This window comes from Lucilia cuprina, chromosome 2 (genome assembly GCF_022045245.1).
Source record: "Lucilia cuprina isolate Lc7/37 chromosome 2, ASM2204524v1, whole genome shotgun sequence".
Classification (NCBI taxonomy): domain Eukaryota; kingdom Metazoa; phylum Arthropoda; class Insecta; order Diptera; family Calliphoridae; genus Lucilia; species Lucilia cuprina.
The window spans coordinates 54,910,384-54,929,764 of NC_060950.1; the positions used below are offsets into that span (position 1 = coordinate 54,910,384).

At 30.6% G+C, this 19,381-nt stretch overlaps 1 protein-coding gene across 3 annotated transcripts in view; it reads right to left on the reverse strand.

Annotated features, from left to right (window-relative positions):
* Positions 1-224: 224 nt before the first annotated feature.
* LOC111691051 (glycoprotein-N-acetylgalactosamine 3-beta-galactosyltransferase 1) overlaps positions 225-19,381 on the reverse strand; it is a 37,696-nt gene continuing 18,539 nt past the window's right edge. For 2 of the 3 annotated variants that reach the window (XM_023453671.2, XM_046956337.1), the window contains exons 2-5: positions 4,003-4,360; positions 3,331-3,938; positions 2,982-3,266; positions 225-757 (exon numbers count right to left, since the gene is read on the reverse strand). In XM_023453671.2, coding sequence (XP_023309439.2) covers positions 551-757; positions 2,982-3,266; positions 3,331-3,938; positions 4,003-4,048 — 1,146 coding nt within the window. In that variant the 5' untranslated portion in view covers positions 4,049-4,360 and the 3' untranslated portion in view covers positions 225-550. The remainder of the gene's footprint in view (positions 758-2,981; positions 3,267-3,330; positions 3,939-4,002; positions 4,361-19,381) is intronic. The other variant, XM_023453673.2, reaches the window with a different exon arrangement.

Here is a 19,381-nt window from a genome sequence, read left to right on the forward strand (position 1 = left end):
TTTAGAAAAAAACTATAAACACTTTACAGTAATGACTTTTATAAAAATAAAATGAATAATTTTACAAATTACCAACTATAAATATAAAAGTTACTTATAGTCTAATTTAAATATTAAAATTATTTAAAGGAAATTTCTTTTTTTGTTAATAGCTAACTAAGTTTTTTTTTGTTTAATTTTTAATTAATATGCACAATTACATAAACAAAAATTATGTAGACGAGTAATAAAAATTAATTAAACAAATTTAAAAAAAAAGTAATAAAACAATAAAAAAAATAAAAAACATTTATGGCAAAATTATTAATAATTTAAATACAAATATTTCCTATATACAATTTTTGTATGGCATAGAGAAAAACACATAGAGTAGAAACTCAGGTTTTAAAAAAAACACTATTTAAGGATTACATATGCAAACACATTTCCTCTCTTTATGTCATCTCTATTATCATTGAAATTTATACAAAACAAAAAAAATCTTAAAATAATAATTTTATATTAAAATCTGTGTAATTTTATGAAAATCTAACTTATTACTAATTCAATTTTATGACTCTACTGTTTGGGCTTGATTCTCCGCAGGTTCCACAGGCGGTGCTTCTGTTTCACCTACTTTTAATTTTTCTGGTAATGGTTCAGGAGCATTAATTAGACCATAGGGTCGCAGATGATAGATTAAATAGTCGTAAACATACATCTGATTTGGTGTTACATAGTGAAATGAAATGGCGTAATCTGAACAGCAGTCTAGACCCTGAAAGACAATGGAAATGTAAAGAATATTATTTCGGTTAATAACTTATTTAGATAATTTCATTAAAATATCTATTAATAATAAAATAAGAAGCCAAACAAGGCCAAGAGTTGTCATCTGTCTTGAGACTGTTTATAAGAAGTCACCTAAGATCTCAGCTACGCAAAGTACGTTGCCTATAACTTGACAAATTCCAATAGAATGTTAATGTGCTTAACGTGAACATATGCCTTTATGACCTTATTTCACGATGGTTTGGGTGAAATTGGACCACTCGTCCCTGAGCAGCTTTGCAAGAAAGAAAATATCCACTCTGGTAGCAATTCTTTGAACATGACTTTGCCGGTCCATGCACAAGCACCTTGCTCAAGTACTCAAGCTATCTATTCTTTAGCCGAGTGATAACTGGGTAACAAGCAACCACAACAGGCTGAAATGTAACAGACGATGTAGGGTCAATGAAGACTCTAATATCCCACCAATTGAATCTATAATCTGGGGATAAACACCGAGATAGAGCAACAGGTATATGTGCAATAATGAGCGACGTTATAGCTGGTGTTCCCATTCCTCTTATAACTTTCACTGGCATGATATCAGAAAACCCCAAACACATCCAAAAATGCTGGAAAATTGATGATAAAACCAAGATTAAACATCACCACTCCACCGCCCAAGAACATCAATCATACTTAAAAGTATGTAGCAAAACATCACTTCCACTCTTCGGCTCTCATTAACCTTCTTAACTCCAACCATCTTCATAACAATCCATCCAGCTGGCCAGCCATCTCTTTCATCCGATAGATCATATCCAACAGTCATGACATCATTTCAATGATTAATCTTAGCTCATTCCAAACATTTTATTCCACTGCCTATCAAGAAACTTATCTTGCAAAAGATATAAATTCACCAAGAATCAAATCAAACCGTAGTACCAAATTATCTAGTGATCTGGTTTGACCCCATATCAAATCATTCCAAGGAAAGGTCGAGAACACATTTGACATCATCAGTTTATAGTCCTGGCAGACTGGAGTTATTGGTAGCATCTCTTTTGAAATAACACCAAGATGGAGATTTCAACAAAGTAACATGCCTTCAGGGGGGTGGAATAGAATGGTACACTAAGGTAGATAATTTTGTTAATAATAGAGGACTATAATTTCTAAGTGCAAATAAATAGACATGAGAAGCGGGGCATTTGATTATTATAAAATTTGTCACCATAGTATGGTGACCATACTAATAATTTCAATCTAAATACCTTGGTAGATAGCGTCCAACAAGGTAAACGCCTTATAGAAGAGACTTAAGACAATCTTAGCTACGCTGAATATGACACCGGAAACCCCAACAGGCCAAATTCTACTAGAACTTTGCAGAATGTAGAAGTTTTAGGCTACAATATTATATTGGACCAGGCCATCGTTTCTCAAACTACTAATAGAGCACGATGAGCATCGAGTACAGCAGGGGAAGTATCCCTTTTCTCAACAGGGTTAGTATCCATTTTCTTTATGACGACGTTTAAAACTACAAATCTACTTTATATGTTCAAGGATGTGACAGAAAATTAAACAATTTAAACTGGCCGTGGAGAAGCAGCAGATATTTTACAGGAAAGATAACCATCATAGCTCACTTCTTGTGGGTGATATCGAAAAGAAGTCAATGACTAGCCTTTTACAGATCAAAAGTTTGACTTTCGCATCTAAAACTGTAATCTCCTACAACATAATAGAAATACTAGGAACGAGGAATTTCCAGTCTTTATTTCAATGTCGAAATGGAGAGGATATGGAACCAATGTTCACAAATTTATTGTTAGAATACCTAAGATAAGTAAGTTAAAAGACAGCAGTATATTGGGATGAAATCACGGGAAATGTATTTGATATATAGGAAAGAGAACTTGAGAAAGTTTTCAAAACCGTTTAACGTAAAGAAGGCAGAATTAAAAACATGGAGGAATAAATACTATCATTCGAATGAATGGAAAAGTCTGATGTCATTAATATGACAGATTAGACTACAAAAACTTGAACGAACGGTATCAAAGAGGAATCTCTAGCATGCGGAGAACACAAGGCAAAGCTGGAAATTTGTTTATGATAATTAAACAGTAAATAATGAACTTATCATGGAGGTTCCAGTACCAATATGACCGATCTATATAATTCAAATAAAATTCAAATTCCAAATGTCCTCTTTCACTTACCTCATCTGTTTTATAGTATATATACTGCCAATACCAAAATTTCTTATCCGTATGATGGGGTATTAAATGATGTTCTGGAACGAAGGGAAAAAATCTGCCTCTCGCTTGATGGTCACGTGAATCGCCAGCGATTACATTAACCTTTTCCAAACATTTGCCAATTTCCACATCCTCGGCACCATCATTGTCCGCACGACATAATTTCTTATTGGGTATGGCCTGTTCCACAAAACGTCGTACAGCTTCTTTGCTCAAAACATAGCCAGCACCACCGGACATATAGCCCTTTAAGGAATAGAATACAAATTCAGTTAACTATCAATTACTTTTAACATAAATATTAACTCACCTGCTTAACAAACGGTTTAAATTTGCAACCAAAATATATGGGAGTTTCGGAATTATAGGGATATAGTAGATAACGTAAATTCTCTACAATCGCATAAGTATCATCGTCAGCTTTATAAAACCAATCGGCATCATTTAAATGATGTTTATAGATATATTTATAAGCCTCTTTGGTTTTGGCCCACAAATTATTACGACCCTCGGAAACCGGCAAAGCTACAGTGCCCAAATCTTTATCCTCTTCTGAACTCATAAACACTAACTTATTACAGCGTTTACCCCAGGTACGCTTAACATGACGTGCTTTGGTTTTATGATTTTTAGGATTTGTCATGATCCAGCAGAGAACACGTACCTCGCTGTATAATTTCTGTGCCACCGAACTATTTTCATGTTCATGTTGATGAAAACCCACATCCAATTCAGGACCTGAGGCATCGATGAGATCATGACTAGCATGTGGATCATTAATATCACCATGTCGGTGTCCTTCATATAGCAGCCATTCCGGCTTGGCCGGTGTTGACAAAACAAATAGTTCTGCTAAACAGAAACCTATTACAAGACCCAATATCATAGACACCAGGGAACGACGATTTGAACGAGCACCTGTACAAAGGAAAAAAACAAAGTTATTACATTTATCTTTAATGGAGGACATTTTTATAATTGCCTTCATGTAATAGAGATCTACCATTTATTAAACTGTTTGATGACATTTGGCTGCTGTTGCTGTGATTCGCGTTTTGCAGGAGTTTTGAAGGTGTTGATGAAGGCGTTGCGGATTGATTGATTGATTGCTGTTTAAGTTTGGCTAGTGCTAGAGTTTCAGTTACAACTTATTAGTCTTACTTCTTAAGTCTAGTTTTTAGATTTTAGTTGTTGGTTTATGTTTATTTATTATTATTGTCAATATTTTTTTGTAACTAATATTGACGATATCACATTTATATTATACTTATTATTAATATATTCTTTGGTATTTGATTTTGGGTTTTTTTAATGGATGACTTCCTGAAGTTTTACATTTTCTGTAAGAGAAAGAAATTTTTCTGTATTAAAAATTTATAAATTTTTATTGAATTAAAGGTTTGGAAACTTTGTTTCCAAATATTCCTTTTTATGATTTAATAGCAAATTAATAAATCTTTTCATTATCATTAAATTTTGATTAATACTTAAAACTTTATTTTAAAATAAAAGAAATAATCGTGATTTCATTATATCAAGACGAAAATCATTGAGAATATTTTACACATAATTAATAGTCAATATTGATTGGGAAATTTAAGTACTTTTTTAAATTATTCAACATGATTAAATATAAATAAACGTACACGTTTATATTAATATGTAATTTATGGTCAAATGAATGGTTAAAAAAATAAAAATAAGTGTAATCTACAATATATTAATAATACCAACTATTGTGAAATCGGTTAATGATATCATAATTAATAAGCTACTTAAAATATGGAAGCCAATTTAGATGTTTATCTAACTTTAATACACTTATACTTATGATTCTAGTAGGAACTTTATTAAAGTGATCTAGTTAATTTGTAAATCATATATATATAACGTTTATTTATAAAATACCTAAAGGTATGCTTTACTTTTTAATCTATATCTTTGTAAAAGTCAACACATACAGTGGAACAGAATTGATATAAATTCTGTAAATTATAAATAATTAACTCAAAGACAGAAAGGTGTATAAGATCTTGGAATCTACCTGGCACCTGAACGGTCCTTTAGGCAGAAATATATTGCATCGATACAGCAGCAAAAAGTATACGGATATTGAATCTCGAATATCTATATTTATATACATGGACAGTCTTGCTCTTAACTCCAATGTAATTCACTCTTATCGCCAATAGAAGTGAAAATTTTGTTCCCTTGAAATTTTAATTTCCCTAGAAGGGAAAATTGCTATCGTGAACTTATTGTGAACAATTTATTCACAATAGTTGACTTTGAATGGAACAGATATCACTACTAGTAAAATATAGAGACTGCTCTGGACAAATCAAAGAACTAACAGGATTAGGATTCTGTAGTCACTTAGTAAGAATTCGATAAAGGTTTTTACTGGACCTCTGTCGGATCGTATGTGCTAAAAACGTTAGATAGATAGCAGGGATGGCAAAATTGGTACGATAGTACATTTTTTGATACTATTTGATGTGCAAAAGTACCGTGATATTCCCGAGTATTATTTGATACTTTCAGGGCTACAATCTCAATATCCGATTATCGTTTGACCGGTAGTAAATCTGTCTAGTAAAATAATTTTTCTACCCTACACCACTTTACTTCATATTCTCCATCACATCTGGAATCTAAGATATTATGTCCTGAGTTTTGAGAAAACGCGCCATGAGCGCTTTAAATATAACATTTTACAAAGTACAATATCGTGGTAATATTTGTATTGTAGCTATGAGATACCATGCACTTCCTGGGAAAACTTCATCAAATTTTATCAAAGGTGTTAACATTGAGGGACGGACACCATATCAACATATAACTTTGAACTTTAAAATGTATAAACATATTTCAGAAATTATAAACTTTTAGCAAAAAAAAAAAAATAAAAAGATTGTACTTTGGATTGTAAGAAAGCTTTAACAGAATACTCTCCCAGAGGCCCACTCGGGAGTAGTCTGTAACGAAAGAGCGAATGTAATAGCTTTAAAGGAAAGGGAGCTCAAGGCAGTTAAACTGACAAACGCAAAACCATTCGACGCAACAAAAGCTGAACTAAAATATGGGTGAGAGAATCCCATAAGACCTCTTGGAATAATGAAACAGTGGGTAAAACTACGAAAATCCTATGAGGTGTCCCTGATGAGAGCAAGACAAAAAATCTCCTCAAAATGAGCAAGTCTGAAGTTAGTATAATAGTACGTGTTCTGAGTGGACACACAGGATTACGAGCACATTTATGCAAAATTGGACGTGCGGATTCAGACGTATGTAGAACATGTGGAGAGGACAGTGAAACTCTGGAGCACTTCTTTGCCACTGCCTGTCATTCGTCGAAGATAGATCCAACTATCTTGGAAGTGATGTTATTCCGGAAATAACATTCCTGACTAACACTGATTGGAATAATTCATTTAGTTATTTTTTTCATGATAAAGAGTGCACAACACACCCGATTGTGGCCTAGGTGCATTTTTTCGGATTTGATGTAGTACAGATCCTCCTATCAACCGAACCTAAGTACTTTGAGATCCAAAAAAGTACTCTCTGAAATATTTTTTGATACTGCAAACAAAATTTCTTTTTCCATCCCTGATAGATAGATAGATAGATAGATAGATAGATAGATAGATAGATAGATAGATAGATAGATAGATAGATAGATAGATAGATAGATAGATAGATAGATAGATAGATAAATCAAAACTACAGGTCGCAACTTTGAAGATAATTCTATGAAATTTGCACATGCTCTTCTCCTAGCCCAACTGATATAATTAAATGAAATTTGACACATAATCTTCTATGATACCGTTGACGAAGCCTGTTGACATTGGTTTACATAGGCCCATTATTTGACCTAGCCCTCATACAACTGAATCCGCCAAATAGGGCTTTTAAGTTCATAATTATACTCGTAACTCGACAAACTTAGTTTTATAAGTTCTGTACTAGACTTGACGACCTCACGAATTCTATTATATAGGTCCTCATATGACCCCACGCTATGAAATAGCCCCCATCAAATATTTCACTTTAATGTATGCATAAATGTTTTATTATGACAAACTAAATTCATATTTGATTTTTTGTAAATTATTTGATTTTTTGCCTATATATCCAACTATTTATGAACGATTTCACTGATTTTCAATAGAACATTTCTCGAATCGAATGTTGTATAACTTTTATACATATACACTAGTGAAGGGTTTAAACATAACTTAAATACATATATTCCTTATATATGTACTTTTTTCTATACATTACGGTATTTTTGATAAGATATTGCATATACACAGAAACATTTTAATTATCATCTACTTGACGCCAGCACAGCAGGAGAGGGAAGTAAACCAAGTTAACATATTGCCAATAAAAAAAGATTATACAAACAAAAATAGAAATAACAATATTAATAAAATGTTGTCATCATTATGATCAAATTGATGACTATTTTTCTTTTTTTCTCATACTTTTTCTAGTGTTTTGCTAGTAGATCATTTATGAAGTTGAAGTTACTTTCACAGCAAAAGTAGAAAAAGGTAATAAGAAAACAAACGAAAAAAATAAATACTGAACGATAATCATAAATTATAAAGAAAAGAAATCGTTTATGAACTTCCTCAAAACCACAATAATTTAAACGCTTTTCATTGAAAAATCTTAAGAAAACAAAATAAATTTAAACCAGAAATGCTGCCAACAGTGACAATTTTTGCAATTGCCACGAATGACAAAAACAAAAAGAAAAGAGAAGATGAAAATAAAACTATATACAGGGCCATGAATCTATCTCATGGTTTCGAAAAGAAAGTAAAAGTCAAAAACCATAACAACAATGTTTTTTTTTATTTTTTTACTATTATTTGCTTTTTTATTCAGTTTTACAATTAAATAAAAAAAATCCAAATAATAAAAAATATAATGATGATGATCTTACTCATCAGAGTTTGTGTGTGTATTATATTTTTTTAATTATTCATATTGATATGTTTTATTTACTCTGTGACCTTTAACTAGAAACTATTTTATGCTAATTGAAAAATAAAAAAAAAAATTGTAAATATCTTTGATATTAACAAGATTTTATGAAAAATAAATATTTTATTTAATTTTCTCATAATATAACGGTGTACTGTAAAACATTGTACATTAATCATATGATTTTTTTAGATTATTGTAATTAAAAAACGTTAATATTGCATTTTGTTGTAATAAATATTGTATTAAGTGGTTAATACTCATTTAAAAGATGTAAATGCGTATTCATACTAGCAAAAACTTTGATTGAAAACTAATTTCATTTGTCATTAGCTATTTTAATCATTACATAATACTCTCGCTTACATAATAACTACTTAAATAAGTACTTACAAATGGAGAGTTCAAGTTTTTTTATTTTAGGCTTAAAAACCTCACACAGAATATGAACCGAGGCCTTTTGTTTGTAACTCACAACACCACTGCTTAGTAATTTCATTGAGCATCAAGAACTTATGTCTTTTCGTGTGAGTAAAAGAGAGTTGCTAGCACATATACATATTAGCAAATAAGAGGAAGTTTTTGAATTAGCGATCAAATGCAATTGAAATTTAGATTAGTTAGGGCGGGTTTCTTACTTCTCAGTTAAACTAAGCTTAACTTGCTGTTAGATTAAACTCGGAACAAATTTAGGCCGACTTTAACTGATGACTGTGTTTTTCAGGTTTAAGTTCAGTTAACTTTGTTAGTATTGCCAACTTTTTACTCAAAAACATAAACAGCAGTGGCAATTTTGGAAAATTTTTAAATAAACTTTTAAAACAATATATAATATAAAACAAAACAAATCAGAAATTGTAATTTACTTTAAATATTAAGTTCATTGTTTTATTATTTTTGTTAATTGTGTTTCTCACTTATAGCTTGAGTTTAATTGGCCAATTACACTCAGTTAAATAACTATAATAATAAGTAACTTTACTGATAACTGAAAAAACACGAAACATATATTAAACCAGATTTAACCAAAGAATGAAGATTATCTTTATTAGAAAAACTCGCCCCTAATCTACAAATTAATGAATCTGATGTTAATCACCTTATTTTTGAAAACAAGATTAAACTTCGCAGAGTTGCCATACAAAACAACACAAAACGTCACTGTTTGTTATCAAAACAATGCATGTTTTATACAAAAGAAGAAGACTATTGCAAATGTATTATGAAAATTAAAGAAAAAAAAAGAAAAATATGAAATCTATATTAATGTTTTTGCATCAGTTGTTTGCATTTTCGTCTTAAATTTAAACACCAACTGAGTACTCAAAAACAACATTCGAGAATTAATTTTAATTTAATTGCAAATCATTACCTAAAGATTGGACCTAAAACGTTAAAACTCAAAATTAAGTACTTATGAATCTGATTATATGTATGTCATTATAAAAGCACCTGAAAAGTAAGTATTTTTGTTAGTACATGTTATTACCAAGATTTTGCTTGGATTGAATAATAGTTTTTGCTATGGTTGAGTAATAGAAGAGAATAAAAATTTATTTAATTTTATCTTAGAATTGTCTGGCATTTTGTTGATTGACATATACATACATAGAAAACATATGTATGTATATAGTATATAAGTAAGTACCCATCTAAGATTTTTTGAAATTTTTGATCACATTCGAGTCTTTTATGACTCTTTTGCACGATTAAAATGCTCATATATGCATTATTTTCTGATCATAAATGATGCATTCGTCGGGAGAAAATGGTACGCTACTCGCGACTCCTCTAAACGAGTGGTTTATGAGCCCCACTTTTTGATCAGTTCTGACTCTTTTTTTGATTCAATAATGAGTCAAATTACTGGTCGTTTTAGAGTTATTTTCGAATCATATTATAGTCTTTTTTGAGTCTTTTGGAGTGATTTTTATGTTTGTTACAACAGAAATGCTTTTTTTAATCAGATTCGACTAAATTTTTAATTGTTTTCGTGTAATTTTTAGGTGAAAGTGTTGCTGGTTAATTATAAACAAAAACATTTATATGAGAATCCATTTTTGATCTTCCAACTGCTTAAAATATGATCACAAAATAAGTTTTTAAAACTATCATATATTAAACACCAGTTGTGATCATTTTGTTATTGTTTTTTTGAATAATTAGTTTTCAATCATATATCGGGATCAAATTTTAATCACTTTTAGGTCATCAAAATATTCAACATAAAAGTTTCTTTATAAAAAATAAAAATGTTAAAAATATACTCATGGTGTAGGGTATTATATGGTCGGCCATGCCCGACTATACTTTCCTACTTGTTCTTTCTGTTCTAGTTCTGTTTCAAATCTAGTTCAGTTCTAGTTCCGTTCTAATTCTGTTCTAGTTCTGTTCTAGTTCTGTTCTAGTTCTGTTCTAGTTCTGTTCTAGTTCTGTTCTAGTTCTGTTCTAGTTCTGTTCTAGTTCTGTTCTAGTTCTGTTCTAGTTCTGTTCTAGTTCTGTTCTAGTTCTGTTCTAGTTCTGTTCTAGTTCTGTTCTAGTTCTGTTCTAGTTCTGTTCTAGTTCTGTTCTAGTTCTGTTCTAGTTCTGTTCTAGTTCTGTTCTAGTTCTGTTCTAGTTCTGTTCTAGTTCTGTTCTAGTTCAGTTCTAGTTCTAGTTCTGTTCTAGTTCTGTTCTAGTTCTGTTCTAGTTCTGTTCTAGTTCTGTTCTAGTTCTGTTCTAGTTCTGTTCTAGTTCTGTTCTAGTTCTGTTCTAGTTCTGTTCTAGTACTATTCTAGTTCTGGTCTAATTCTATTCTATTCTATTTCTGTTCTAATTCTGTTCTAATTCTGTTCTAGTTCTGTCCTAGTTGAAATCTTGCTAAATAGAAATATTACTTTTCGTAGCAGATACCTCTAAATTCAGCATCGTTTAAACTCCTAAGGATTCTATGCATCGTTTACTCAGAATACTAGAGATAAAATCCCGACTTAGAAATACTCTTTCCTGACAGCTATACCGTACTTTTAATAACTTCCTGTAAAACATTCTGACTTAATATATCGAAATAGATAGTCAATTTATAGTTTTCTAAAAACATTTTATGTTTTTTTATCAATGCGTTTCAAACTATAATTTAATTAAAACATCAAATCATTTTCATTAAATATAAATTTATAACATTTTGTGGTTTAACAACAAATGTAAAGAGATGATTAAATTAAAAACAACATTTAAAACTAATAAACCCTATACATAAGTACAAACCACTGTACATACTTATAAATTTTATCGCAATTATTTTCCGTTTTATGTAGAAAAAAAGTTTTGAGTTTTTATAGACCGCTACTACTCAATTGTGAACATTATATGTTGAGTGCTGGTAGGCATAAACAATTAAAATTGCCATGCAAGTAGGAATAGTAAGTTTTGCATATCCTGTTTACAGAAGAGGCATATATTTGGTATTATAAGTTTATTTTTTACAAAAATATAAAGATCAGTAAAATAAATCTTTATTTAAACAGTTATTGTAAATCGTGGCTGAAATTTTAAATCAATGAATGTCGAGAGTTTTACGTGAGTACCTGACATGGTGCCCTACCCCACGGTGGTCTTTTTCATCCACTTGGTAGACTTGACAACGGTCTACCATCGCTCCTGAATTCATCAAGTTTTGAGTTTTTATAGACCGCTACTACTCAATTGTGGACATTATATGTTGAGTGCTGGTAGGCATAAACAATTAAAATTGCCATGCAAGTAGGAATAGTAAGTTTTGCATATCCTGTTTACAGAAGAGGCATATATTTGGTACTATAAGTTTATTTTTTACAAAAATATAAAGATCAGTAAAATAAATCTTTATTTAAACAGTTATTGTAAATCGTGGCTGAAATTTTAAATCAATGAATGTCGAGAGTTTTACGTGAGTACCTGACATGGTGCCCTACCCCACGGTGGTCTTTTTCATCCACTTGGTAGACTTGACAACGGTCTACCATCGCTCCTGAATTCATCAATGAAGAACTCAGGTGGCAATTTTTGTACATTGGATTTGACCGGTCCATGTACAAGCTCTTTACTGAAGTACTCGAGCTATCTAATCTCTAACCAGTGGTTGGCCTCTGTTAATTCGGCAACAGCACCTAGAGACGTAACCGGTAGACCGAAGTACGAATCCATCAAATAAGCCGGGGACACTGTTTTTACTCACAGAAACACACTGTGGTAATTCTGATATGAACAGAGCATACTCTGAACATAACTGGACAAGGAACCTTTCATCCATCATTATACAACCCAGCACACATGTCATTCATAGAACACATTCATGAGAGAAAAACATACGACACATTCATTATAGGTAGACGCGTGGGATGAGGCCCGCCGTACCTCACATTCGTCCCGTACCATATACACTTAATACCAGCTCATTTCCAACGCTTAGTCCCACAGTCACTTCGCTGCGGGGTATCTGTTGTTTCAGCAACAGCTCCGAACTTATCGCGACGTTCCCACGACAATTGGATCTTCGCTCCGGAACGACCCGCGTCATACTCGGCCAAAGATTGTCAACCTAGCGACAACTGTACCAACCGAAAGTTTTTTCCCCAGGAAAGAACTATCGGCCACAGTCGAGCTGTTACAACAACAACAACTTATCGCGAAATATTGGCTTTACCTTACATGAGTCTTTTAAGCCCCACATATCCTTCCCGCGAATTTGGGTTTAAACCACAGACACTACGTGGATCCCGAAGGAACCTCAACCAACTGGCCACCCGTATTACCAGATTATGCGGTGCTCTGGTCTGACCTCTTTTCAATCTATGCAAGGACTAAGCCAGGCATTAGACTGTAACAAATTTTTTTGCCCCGGCCAGGTATTGGCCACCTTTTTATTCCCCGGGATTGCAATAAACCAAGGTGGAGGCTTCACCAAGGTAACATGCCCCCGAGGGGTATTTTATAAAAAAACAACATCACATTTTAAATTTAATTTTTGATCTATATGGCACAGCTTTTATTAATTGATCGTTTTCGATTGTGTTTAATTTAGAGATTTTTAAATTCGTTATAGCTGTTCAAAATATCCAACGAAATCAGTTTTGTTTTGTATTTTATTTTAGCTTTCAACCCCAACAAAATATGGTGATTAAATTAAGCATGCAACAACGATCAACTGTGAGAACTTCCCCTGTGTCAACGCCCCCCAATATGTATAGAAATCTACTCATACTTAATAGTTAGTACTAGAAAACCCCTCTTATGTTTTGAACACATTTTTTATTTTAAATCGAGATTAATCTGTACAACTGCTGCTGTACTTAGGCATACATATGTATGTACATATGTATGTATGTTTAGTTGTGGAATGTTTCAGTGCGTCTTATATGAAAAAAAATTGTAGTAGTTTCTTTAAATTTTTTATTTTTACGGCATACTAAGTGGTTGGGGACAGATTAAAATAAATTTATTTATTTTATCATTTCATTTGTTTTCTGTTTTGTTGTTTTATATTCAAATTGCATTTTAAATGACGGTCGCAATGAATGATTCCTTAATCTGCAGAGCAATGCTCGTACACAAAAGCAAATGTCATCTGTCATCAGATCTTATACACTTGACACCATATTATCATTGCTTCACGCACACAAATGTGCATATGGGGAAGTATTGTGCACACAAATTGATTATTAACACTTTTATATACTTAGATGCAGCATTCAATGAAAATATATATTTTTAAGATTTAGACATCAGAAGAATATTTAAAATTAAAGCAAATATGAAATAAGAAATTTTGAGTTACGACCCAAGAAATATTTGTTTTGTTCTGCTGCAATTCTATGTGCATCTGTGTTTCCTATCTAGCCTTGCCTCCTATGAGTGTTATTAATTATAATTGCCGACAATATTATTGATAACGATAAAATGGTTTTGAAATTCTTAACAATTTCTTTGTTAAAATATTATTTATTTTTAATTTAGTATCGAGGGTAGTTAAAGAAATGTGTTAGGCATGTACAGAGATTATTATATTTCTTTCTGTTCTAGTTCTTTTCTAGTTTGTTTGTTCTAGTTCTTTTTTAGTTCTTTTCTTGTTCTGTTCTAGTTTTGTTCTAGTTCTGTTCTAGTTCTGTTCTAGTTCTGTTCTAGTTCTGTTCTAGTTCTGTTCTAGTTCTGTTCTAGTTCTGTTCTAGTTCTTTTCTAGTTCTGTTCTAGTTCTTTTCTTGTTCTATTCTAGTTCTGTTCTAGTTCAGTTCTAGTTCAGTTCTAGTTCAGTTCTAGTTCAGTTCTAGTTCAGATCTAGTTCAGTTCTAGTTCTGTTCTAGTTCAGTTCTAGTTTAGTTCTAGTTCAGTTCTAGTTCTGTTCTAGTTCTGTTCTAGTTTTGTTCTAGTTCTGTTCTAGTTCTGTTCTAGTTCTGTTCTAGTTCTGTTCTAGTTCTGTTCTAGTTCTGTTCTAGTTCTGTTCTAGTTCTGTTTTAGTTCTGTTCTAGTTCTGTTCTAGTTCTGTTCTAGTTCTGTTCTAGTTCTGTTCTAGTTCTGTTCTAGTTCTGTTCTAGTTTAGTTGTAGTTCAGTTCTAGTTCAGTTCTAGTTCCGTTCTAGTTCTGGTCGATAAATTGAAATGATACTGTTTAATTTGTGAACTTTATTTTTTTTCTGTTCTAGTTCTGTTCTAGTTCTGTTCTAGTTCAGTTCTAGTTTAGTTTAGTTCTAGTTCAGTTCCAGTTCAGTTCTAGTTCAGTTCTAGTTCAGTTCTAGTTCAGTTCTAGTTCAGTTCTAGTTCAGTTCTAGTTCAGTTCTAGTTCAGTTCTAGTTCAGTTCTAGTTCAGTTCTAGTTCAGTTCTAGTTCAGTTCTAGTTCAGTTCTAGTTCAGTTCTAGTTCAGTTCTAGTTCAGTTCTAGTTCAGTTCTAGTTCAGTTCTAGTTCAGTTCTAGTTCAGTTCTAGTTCAGTTCTAGTTCAGTTCTAGTTCAGTTCTAGTTCAGTTCTAGTTCAGTTCTAGTTCAGTTCTAGTTCAGTTCTAGTTCAGTTCTAGTTCAGTTCTATTTCAGTTCTAGGTCAATTCTAGTTCAGTTCTAGTTTAGTTCTAGTTCAGTTCTAGTTCACTTCTAGTGCAGTTCTTGTACAGTTCTAGTTCAGTTCTAGTGCAATTCTAGTGAAGTTCTAGTTCAGTTCTAGTTCAGTTCTAATTCAGTTCTACTACCGCTCTAATGTAATGTTACTTACTATTTCTTTTATATTATTTGATGACATCTGCTAAGTGAGAAAATAATTTTTAGTTTTTACTTGTTTTTCAAATTAAGTAAACATGTATATTTTAATTGAATTACATCTTAAATGATAAGTTTTTAACATTTCTTTATAAAGTTAACATGAGGAACCTTTCTATGATTTCCTAACTTTATTGGAATTTTATCGTATACAAATTTTATTTACACTTCAAAGAGAAACTTGCATTTTTTTCAAAGAAACATATTTACAAGTATGTAAGAATAATTACATTTCTTTTGTGATTGAACATTATATTTTAAATTAATTGATAATGAATATGAGACTGAACAATGAAACGGACTGTTCATATCGCAAACTATTGCGATCCAAAACTATTGCGTACCAAAAATAGCATTTTTAATCATTATTTTAACTTTGTGATACATTGGAGGCAATTAGCACGCTTGCTTACAAATCAGTAAATCAGTAATTACTTACAACACGATGATATGAATGTCCAGTCCGTCTACTAATAGTATTGAAACAAAAATGTTTTTCCCTTTTGTGTAAAAGAAATTAATTTGAAAACAATATATCAAGTCAAAGCTATTAGTGAGTCCTTACTTGACTCCTTCTAAGTAATGCAGACGGTATGTAGTAGTCATTGAAATGTTATTTTTTAAGTAAGTATTAGTCATTACAATGTTTTAGTTCAACAATTACAATTAAAATATAACAAAGAAAAGTACAAATACTTACATACGTCGTTTTTTTTTTAATAAAAAAACTTAAGAAAAAATGCATTTTACAAAACTTGTATAAATAAATATTGAAGTGCAAATGCTTAAATTATAATTTAGTTTTATTTAATTGTTTGTAATCCAGTCTACTTACAATCAGACAGAACAAAGTCAAATGGGTTCAATTGTGTATAAAGAATAAAAAAAACTGCAAAGATAATTTCATTAGAAAAGCGATGCAGTAGTATTTAAACTACAACTGTAATCTATTTTATTAAATAAAATCTATAATAAAATCTTTAAAAAAATTAAAAAGTGCAATTAATTTTTTAATTGTTAAATAAATAAAATAAAGTTCACAAATTAAACAGTATCATTTGAACTGAACTAGAACTGAACTAGAACTTAACAAGAACTGAACTAGAACTGAACTAGAACTGAACTAGAACTGAACTAGAACTGAACTAGAACTGAACTAGAACTGAACTAGAACTGAACTAGAACTGAACTAGAACTAGAACTGAACTAAAACAGAACTAGAACAGAATTAGAACAAAACTAGAATAAAACTAGAACAGAACTAGAACAGAATTACAACAAAACTAGAATAAAACTAGAACAGAACTAGAACAGAACTAGAACAGAACTAGAACAGAACTAGAACAGAACTACAAATGAAATATGTTTAATTGAACTAAATCTGATCTACAGCTGGAGAATCGAACTAGAAATAAACTAGAATAGTATTATAGCTGAACAACCACTGAAGTAGAGCAGTACTAGAACTAAACTAAAACTTAACTAGAACTTGTTTGTGTATGTTTATTGGCTACCAACTGATTTTCTGAAGTAAGTAGGTTCTATATGAGAGCTATATGAACTAAAGCTCTTTGGACTTAAAAAGATTACTAATTGTATGGAAAATATCTCTATGGATCGGTTTATAATTGATATTTACCCTCATGTGAAGACTCTTTCAGAAAAACAGTTTTTCGTAAAAAAATTATATGAATAATATAAAAATTAAAATTCAACATAACTAAAAACAAATAGATGACAGAACAAATCTATTATTATTGCCTAATAAAATTTAATTTAATTAATCAAAAAACCAAACCTTTTTTACGTTTTATCTAATCTTATCTAACTTTTATAGTAGTTTTATTAGAAAATAGGGTATTAGAAATAAAAATGATCATTGTGAATTTATTGCAAAAAATGTAACATTTTTGGCTTATTATATTTTAACTTATTAATATCAAGTCACTTTGATAATATGGTTTTTAGGTCAAAAACCGAACTAAGTGTGCGTTTAAAATTTAAAACTATCGAATTGACTAGTCTAGTGGTACTATAGTCTATAGACTATTTAATAGATTAGTTTTTTTTTTTGCCTAGCATGTAGACTGGAGTATAAATTAGCCAATGAACTAGTCCATAGACTATAGAGAAAGTTGCAGTCAATCGATTAGTATCAAAATTGTCCATCCTCGATTTAGAAAATACATATGTATTTGTAACATTTTATTACATATTTTAACATCTTGTAAATAAAAAACTTTAAATTTACGAATTTAAATTATTCGTTAATATCAAAATTTTAATATGTACAATATTATACATCTCTGGACTTTATTTATATACAATATTTTAGCCTTAAATTAGTCAATACATTTGTGCAAACAATAACTACTTAAGGCATTTCACATGATCACACTTATGTACGTAAAGCTAAATGAAATTCCATCCGTATAACATAGGTTAGGTTAGCAAGTCGACCTTATTACTCTGGTTTACTGAACCGAACCAATTTGTCTTCTATACAAAATTTTGACAGATCACATTACTTGTGTAGTAGTGTGAAGGCGGCTTTATGAATAAACTTTGACTTTGAAATTTTCCATTCATATTTTCTCTCAATGTGTTTTATTACAGATTGCGTTTTGGCGATTCCATCCGTAATCTTCTAAACAAAATTTTGACAGATTTGTACTCGCGTGAAGGCGGCTTTTTGAATAAATTCCAATTAGATTCATTGCCTTTATTATTTTCATAATTTATCTGCAGTAGCTGCGTTTTAATTAATTTATGTCAAATTATTTAATTTACAACTAAACAACTTACATATGCACATTTTAAGTTACAATTTGTCTGAAAAATATCTTATATAAATCTCGCGATTTGGATCTTTTAAAAAATTGTCAAGCATAAAAACATGAAAATGTTTTCAACATTAAATGTTAAATTTTCTACAATTAAGTTCTTTAAAACTAAACATTTGTTTAGACTATTAAATTAAAATAGATTAAAAAAAAATCTATTCAAAATTTTTATTTAAATAACAGATTGAAATGCATGTAATTAGGAAAATTAAACATGCGAGAATTATTAAATTTGTGTCATGTTTTCAAAACATATCATAACATCACCAACACATGAAACACTTTTCATATAACATTTTAATTTAATTCTTTTCTGTTGTATGATACCCTAAGATTGGACCTGCCTTACTTATTCTCTCCGTGTATGTGGATTAGAATTTCATCTGTTTAAATATTTCGACTTCTTTTATAACAACCTAAAATCGTTGCTTTGTTTTGTTTAACATTATATTAGTATATTTAATTAAATTAAACAAGCAATAGTATTCAAATATTTAAACAGTTTTATTTTATTGAAAACAATATATTTTCGTTTTCATCGATCGCGTTTGATAAGAAAATATTTTTATGCACAATTCAGTTGATCGTAAGACAAGAATTTTAAAAGACCTGGTGGTTCATACAAAAAGAAAAAAAAAAAAAAAAAAACATAAAATTATTAATAATTTAATAACTCCGGAAGTTTTTGATATTAAGTTATGCAAAAAAATTTATCTTAAACCTAACAAAGTACATATATTCTGAGACCCTGTGATTTTGCTATATATTTACTTATACAACCCTGGTTGCTTCGCTACCCAAACAAAATACATATTAAAAAGTACAAAAGTGTCTCCCAAATAAAATGTTATTTATTAAGCACTGGTTATGAAAAATACAATTTGAATAATGAAATAGTGGAATAAATTTTAGGTTTGTATCAAAGAATTTACCCGAATTGGATCCTATAGTTAAAATAATATTCCAATAAAAGTTCGAATATGGAAAAAGTATCAGACATACCTCTGCTCTCTTCAAGAGTAGAAGTAGATGTAATTAGAATTTTCCTTGTAAAACAAATATTGTGTAAGATAATCAAGAAGGTTTTTTCCCTTTTTACCCCCAAATATAAAAAATCCCTTTAAAAAAAGTACGAAACAGGTGTCTCACCCCTTAAAAGTTCGAATATCGAAAAAGTACCGGACATCCCTCTGCTTTCTTCAAGAGTAGAAGTAGATGTAATTAAAATTTTCCTTGTATAATATATATATAAATAT